The sequence below is a fragment of the Mastomys coucha genome, unplaced genomic scaffold, assembly GCF_008632895.1.
Source record: "Mastomys coucha isolate ucsf_1 unplaced genomic scaffold, UCSF_Mcou_1 pScaffold3, whole genome shotgun sequence".
NCBI classification, from domain to species: domain Eukaryota; kingdom Metazoa; phylum Chordata; class Mammalia; order Rodentia; family Muridae; genus Mastomys; species Mastomys coucha.
In genome coordinates this window covers 39668735-39676140 of record NW_022196909.1, presented here as the reverse complement: position 1 = coordinate 39676140, position 7406 = coordinate 39668735, and the positions used below count along the sequence as shown (strand labels likewise).

The 7406-nt window shown below is 55.8% G+C and overlaps 1 protein-coding gene across 1 annotated transcript in view; it reads right to left on the bottom strand.

The window, feature by feature from the left end:
• Bcr (BCR activator of RhoGEF and GTPase) overlaps positions 1-2969 on the bottom strand; it is a 129324-nt gene extending 126355 nt beyond the window's left edge. The window contains exon 1 of the mRNA XM_031348559.1: positions 1231-2969. Coding sequence (XP_031204419.1) covers positions 1231-2518 — 1288 coding nt within the window. The 5' untranslated portion in view covers positions 2519-2969. The remainder of the gene's footprint in view (positions 1-1230) is intronic.
• Between the last annotated feature and the right edge of the window lie 4437 nt (positions 2970-7406).

Below are 7406 nucleotides of genomic sequence, written 5' to 3'. Positions count from 1 at the left end.
GGAAGATCTGCAACGGGAGGCTGCGCAACAGGACAGGGTGCTGGGCACAGAAAGGCAGCTTAATGGAGCCAAAAATAGCCTCACTCTTTTTCAAGAGGATTCTGACAAACGGAGCACGTGCAACTCCATCAGCAAGAGGGGGGAAAAAAAAGAAAAGTCAGTGAAGCAAAAGACCAAAGCAGCTCAACAGAGGCAAAGAAGCCAAGAGATTCCTGACAGCTGTACACCCCCAAATCCTATGTCTGCCGGCACCTCTCCCACCTTACTCCGACTGAAAATCCAGCCTGGGTCTTGAAACCATGACCTCGTCTCGTTACCCCACACATCCAATGTGTGCAGCAGAGAAGTTATGGTTTATCTCAGCGCTAGGGTCAGACCATGGATGAGGAGCCTCAAACAAGAACCTGTTGAGTTGCTCACCCTTGAGAAAATGAGGCGGCATGAGAACACTGGAGGACCAGAAAAGAAGGAGAAAAGTCCGGAGACTTAACTCGGAGGTTCAAGCATGCCTTGAACTGGCACGGCACTGGGTTTGAGCCCCAGCACCACGAGAAAAAGAAAGATAGTCAAAACCGCAGTGGTGGTTGGTTAATGGAGGGGTCTACGGGTGAGTAATGATGGGTGACGCCTATCCAAACCAAATGGATCAGGATGGTGTGGGATGACCTCTTGCTTTTCAGTGGCCCACTGAGTCAGAACTCACCTTCTACTTCCTCTTTTCACCTGCTCTCACGGGCTCACAAGTGAATCTGACACATCTAAGCCCTGGAGGCAGCTTGCACGTCTTGGATTCCCCCACCGCGTCATATTACCGCTTCAAGACCAGAACAACCAGGTGGCAGGTTGTGGAGAACCAGCCGGGAGACCACCTCCACACCTCCCCCCAACCCCCGCCCGCCCCACCCAAAGGAGCTAATCCAGGTGGCAGAGATGACTGACTTTGTTGTCCAGCATGGAGAGAGCACGTGGCTATCTCTCTCCCAATACTTCCGCAAAACCCACCTGCTCTAGATCTAGAACCGAGAGGGCACTCCACCAGCCATTCCCTTCTATCCCCACCACCCCCATCCATTTGCCTTCAGGAAGAAGGGGGTGGAGTCAGTTCAGGCGCAGGGCCAAAGAGACACAAAAGCATTTGGAAATCACGCCAAAAAAGTACCCGTTTCTCCCATGCCAATCTACTTCCAGAGTCCAGAAGAGGTCCAAGTATGCCCAACACAAGGCACTCACCTGCCTCCCCCTGAAAGGTGCTGTCCCCATCACTGGGCCAGATCTGCCCGGTCTTGCGGACACCCACGATGGTGGCCTCCGACACCACAACCTGGCACTGCCTGTGCCGCTTCTGGCACTGCGGCGTCGGGGGGCTGCTGCTGTCAAAGGACTGCTGCGAATTCTGCGAGGGTGAGCGGCTCTTGTCCCGGAACATGCGGTAGGTGGTGGGGCTTGGTGACACGCGGCTGGACTGGCCAGAGGAAAAGTCCTCCTCGCTGGAGGTGAGGTTCTCATTGGAGCTGCAGTCCGGGGTGTAGCCACCTCCGCTATCCTCAAAGCTCCGAGGAGAGTAGGACCTGCGGGGCCAGGTGAGGCGCTTCTCGTGCTCCGAAGTGCTCTGGCTTCGCAGCAGAGGGCTCTTGCCCTCCGCTTCCACCATCATACCTCCGACGTAGATGCTCTGGTAGGGTTGGTACTCCAGGGGCGGCCAGGGGGGCCTGTTGCCGCCGTTGGCATTGATTAGGTTGTCCTTCAGGAAGCGGGGGTTCAACTCTGCATCCTCGTAGTCACCGTCGAGGCCGCAGCTGCTCTCCGAGGAGCGCCCGCGGTAGTGGGGTCTGGGTGCTTCCCCCAGGCCCTGCCCCGCGCTCTGCTGCGACTTCTTGCGCTCCATTTGCATGGCCTGGCTGCCCAGGGAACTGATTCGGTCGGACACCTCTTTGTCGTTGACCTTCACCAGGCCGCGCTCGTGGTGGAACTCGACGTTCACGTAGAAGGGCTTCTCGCCCTCGGCAGAGCCGGGCTGGGGAGGAGGTCCCTTGCGGATCTTCTCGAAGTTGGATCTGAGCGCCGCCACGCTGGTGGGGGGCCCTCGGTCGTCCCGGTCCGCCGGCGCAGCGGCCGCTGGCCTGCGGGAGGACGCCGGCCGTCCCTTACTCGGTGACCCCTCTCCGTCCGGCCGCGCCTCGGACTCCTCGACGGGCGCCGGGTCTGCGCCGTCGGCGGGCGCGGGCGGCGGGCGCGGGGCGGACGCTCGGGGCTCGGCGGCGCCGTCCGGGGGCTGCGCGGCGCGGCGGAAGCCCCAGCGCTGCCGATCGTAGCTCTTCTTCTCCTTGGCCAGCAGCGTCTGCAGGTAGATCATGCGGAAGCGCTCCTGGTTCACCTCCTGCTCCAGGCGCCTAATGGAGGCCTTGCAGCGCTCCAGCTCCTGCTCGATGTCACCCACCGAGCGCAGCTCCATGCGCGGCGGCTCCGAGTCCGGGAACTGCGCCCTCCACGCCTCGGCGAAGCCCACCGAGTCCACCATGGCGCGGCCGGCTCACCTGCGCGCCGGAGGGCCGGCTCAGCGGCGGCGGGGCTTTCTCACCGGGCCCGGCCCGGGGAGCCCGGTGGCTCCCATGGCCCCCGCGGCTGCGGCGGCGAACAATGCTCGCTCCCCGGGGCCGCAGGTGAGGCGGGAGGCTCGGCGGCTGCGGCGGCGGCGGCGGCGGCGGCGGGCGGGGGGCGCGCGCGGGCGGGGGAAGGGCGCGGGGTTGCGCACGCCGCTATTGTGTGCGGGGCTCCGCGGCGCGCGCAGCGGCGGGAGCCGTCCTCCGCAGAGCGGGGCCGCCCCGCGGGCCCACGGCCGCAGCCCCGCGGACTCCTCGCCTCCGGTTTCCCGCGCCGCCCCGCAGCTTTCCGGGCAGGCGCTCCGCTCGGCACGGCACAGCTCTCGCCGCACTCCCACCTCGGCTCGCACTCAGCGCTGCAGGAAGGGGAGGACCCGGGGGGCGGTGGCCGCCGAGCGGCTGACGGGGCTGGCCGCGCCTCTTAAAGGGGCCGCGCCGCGGGAAGAGCCTTGGGTCCTTGAATCCGACCCGGACGGCTGATCCATTCCCCCTCCTGGACACAGAGGCGCCCTCCCCCAGACCGGGTGATTCCGAGCGATCCCTTCGCCGCGGAGGCTCTGGCTAGTTCTTCACGCCTGGAACAGAAATAAATGCTTGCTTCCTCTTTTCTGCACCTACCAACCTCGGTGCTGACCGCACCAGTAGGGCCCAAACTATTGAGAAACCAACTAGGGTAGGTCACCCATGCCAACAGCTTGTGTGCTAGCCAGCGAGCCTCCGGTGCTGGAGGTCTGAGGTGGATGATGAAGCTGAACAATGGCCACTCAGTTGTCACCGGACTCCGTACACTGAGTGATAACTTAGGAATTTCTCCTCCTCCGCTCATTCGACGTATCTCCCTTCCTTCGCTTTCATCCACATCTGTAGCCTGTGGTCTGCACCTAGTAGGGTTCAATTTGTATTAACCTTGGTAGGGCTGGCGAGCCTTTGGAGCCCCGCTCAGGAACTCTGTGAGCGCTGTGCAGCTCGCTGCTGCCCTCTGTAGACCTCTTTAATTTCTTGTTCCCTCCTTCCCCGCCTACCTCACCCGTCTCTTGCCCAGCTGGCAGTAAACAACACAATTGTTGCAAGAGTTTTGCTGGTGACTTGACTTTGGAGCTAGTGAAACAAAACAAACAAGCAAACAAGCAAGCAAGCAAACAAACAAAGAGAGCAGGCATCCCAGAAGCACAAAAAGTGAACGATGTTTTCTTCCTCCGTAGACTCACCTTTAAAAGGAGCGTTAAAAAGTCTTATCTTCAGCCTGGCGGTGGTGGCGCATGCCTTTAATCCCAGCACTTGGGAGGCAGAGGCAGGTGGATTTCTGAGTTCGAGGCCAGCCTGGTCTACAGAGTGAGTTCCAGGACAGCCACGGTTACACAGAGAAACACAGAGAAACTCTGTCTCGAAAAACAACAACAACAACAAAAAAAAATCTTATCTTCGCTGGGGGGCATGGTTCAATGGCAGAGGTCTTATTTGGTAAGACACAAGTCTATGGATTTATCCCTATCAATACAAAAGAAGGGGGGGTTGAAGACAAGGAAGAGAGACAAACAGAGAGAGACAGACAAACAGGGAGACACAGAGACAGACTGAGACAGACCTCTGAGAGGAGAGACAGACAGAGAGCAGGGAGTCACGCAGAGAGTGGGGGGGGTGGAGGATGGGGGGGTGGGAGGTGGGAGAAGCCGTGACCTCACAGGGTCACGATCAATACTAGCTGCCGCCCATACTGATTTGATGGACTCATTCAATAAGAGAGCCAGGCAAGCAAGATGAGAAAAGCTCAGGCCTCCAGAACCCTATTTCCTGGCCATCTGGGAGAAAGAAAAAAAAAAAAGGATCTTCCAAAGACTAAATTCTTTTTCCCTTGTTGGCTGGGTCCTTAAGTTCCCAGTAAGCTCACCAGAGCCCATATAATTTAATGTGTGGAGCAGCAAGGAGCACTTTTGGTGGAGGAGGGTGGTGCCATCCATCCATATAGTAGCTCTCTAGTTCAAAGATCACAACCCAGCTCTCAACTTTAAATGTTTGTGTAGAGTCTTTGGTGTGTGGGGTGCTGGGAGTTGGAACCCTCAGGACCTTGTAACTTCCACTTTTCCACTGAGCCACACTCCCTCCCCCTCTACTGTAAATATTTTCTATTTACTCATCCATTCATTTATTTTGAGACAAGGGCCCATACTTCTAGACTCAAGTGATCCACTTTCTTGCAGCAGTCGCCTGAGCGGCTGGGACTATGTTTATGCGCCAGCATGCTAGCTTTTAATATTTTATAAATAAATAAATTTGCTTTGAAAACTCAGAAGCTCTCGGTTGGGTTTTGCAGGCTCTGTTCTCTTGACATAGCGAAATGCTCATGGAGTACAAGGATACATCCAGATAGTGGTTTTCTTCCCCTGTGAGATAGCGTTTTCTGGCCCCAAGGATAGCCTTCCATCCTCAGGACCACCCAGGCCAACACTAACCTTCTGACCCTTTTCTGCACAGAGAATCTCTCTCCCTCCCTTCCTCTTTCTTTTCCTATAAGGCTTTCTCATTGTCTGTCCTTTGCTGCAGGACAGAGTCAGGAACGACATAAGGCTCATCTATACATACTACGATCTATCTCCTCATCCTTCCAGGGTGCGTTTCTGCCAGATCTTAACTCTGCAAGCATTCAGATTATTTATTTGTTGGCAAGTAGTGGCCAAATTATGATATGGGTGTGGCCCAGAAGAAGCACAGCCCACGGAGGTGTGTGTGTGTGTGTGTGTGTGTGTGAGAGAGAGAGAGAGAGAGAGAGAGAGAGAGAGAGAGAGAACAAGAAACAGACTGAGAGAGAAGGCAGGCAGAGTTGAATCAGCAGAGAATGAGACAAAAGTACAGACAGGTGACAGTGGGCTAGGGGGGCTACACTTAGGGCAATGGGCTAGGGTTCCAGCAGATGAGCTAGAGAACAAGAAAGAGGCTTCGGGAATGTAGCTAATTGAGGAACATCTAAGTTAGGAGATGAGGTTGGTGTGGGGAGCAGGAGGTGAGATCATAGGTGGGCTTCTATATCCCTAAGAGACTTAGGCTTCCTTTTAAAGGCAAGTAAAGCCACCAAGTGAGTCTTAGCCCGGAGGGTCCAGAACATCCCACCACACTCAGTGTTTTAACTCTCTGTGTACCTACTGCCTACCACCTTTTCCATGTGGATCCCAGGCACTACAATGTTGGCTTCAATGTATCAAAGCGCGTAATGTGTAATTGAACTTTAATGGATTTAGAGTTAAGTACTCCCAGCGGCTGCTAGGCCAGGCCACACAGTAAGCAGAAAGGGGCCTGCTTGATAAGTTTTGGTGGAAGAGTTAGATGGGGTAAGAACAGGTCTGTGGCCGCTGTCCATGTAGGAGAAGCTGCTGACCTAGACGAGGTTGGAAGTAAGGTGACCGGAAGAGCGTAGGTAGTTTGCAGGTCCGTTTTAGGAGTGGAGCTCACAGGATGGGTTAGGTGTGGGAAATTAGGGAGGAAGAGCAGTCCTGGGGATTTGACTGCAAGGACAGGCGGAGAAGCCTGTGTGAAAGAAGATAGGCAAGCAAGCTTCAGGTACCCACTGCTCACCTGTGGTTTCAAAAAATGTGTGCATCACTAGGCTTGGTTTCTTTGGTGCTGGGAATTAAACCAAGGCAGGCAGGCAGGCAGGCAAGCAGGCAGGCAGACGGGGTTCAATGGTAGATGGCCTCCTAGCATCTGCAAGGCCCTAGAGCGGTGGTTCTCAACGTGTGGGTTGGGACCCCTGTGAGTCAATTTGTAACCATGAAAATACATCCCGCATATCTGCTGTTTTACATTATGACATTCACCACAGTAGCAAAATTGCAGGTACGAAGTAGCAATCAAATAATTTTATGCTTCGGCGATCACCACAGCATGCGGAACTGTATTCAAGGGTCATAGCATTAGGAAGGGCGGGAACCATTGCCCTCGAACGAAGGACCAGAACAGTGAAGAAAAAAGAAAACTTTTTTTTTTTTCTTTTTGCTCCTACTCTACCCAATCATCTCCCTATCTCCACCCCAGCTGGAGGCTGGAGAAGGCTCTCTCTCTCTTTTAAGTGGGATGTGGCTGTGTTACCCATCTGTTATCTGTCATGTGATCTTCCGGGAGATAGAAGCGACGGGCGCGTCAATTCTCTTGCTCTGTTTGCTCCCGCTGTGCTGAACAGTGGCTGACTGGTGGACCTCCTGCAAGCTTACAAACCCCTGGCCTAGAGTAGGCAGCAGGGAATCTCGGTAGGGTAGCTTTGCCAAGTAGGCAGCGGGTCTCCTTTGGAGCTGGCAGCCCGAGCCGGCCCGGTTCCCAATGACTGAGCAGGACTCTCATTAGAAGCTGCTCCACCCCACCTTCTGCGGGATCAATAATTCATGAAGCCTCTGAAGCCACGCTGGTGTAATCTCCTGTTGTCTGCAGCCTTTACCAGGAGGGGAAGGAAGGGCGGGGTGCGATGAATCTGTTAGTAAAGGAATCCCAGCAAAGCGGTCCAGGTCATCAGAGGCCCAGAGCACCTATAGGTTGGGGATGCAACCCCCCACCCCCGGTAAGGTTAGAAGCCCTAGGTCTGCTTTGCTTCGCAGATACCCAATCCCTTATGTGTTCCATAAGGGTAAGGGGTAGGCAGGCTGAATAAAAAGCCAGTCCACAGCAGCCTGGGAAGCTACATTCACATCCGGGGCACAGACTCGGGTGACTGGTGGCTCGGAATGCCGTTGCCGCATTGTACTACGGGGAGGAGACAGAGGCCATGCAAGTGCCTTGATGGAGGCATTGTGGTGGTCGTACTTCCTGTCTGCCCATCAGCTT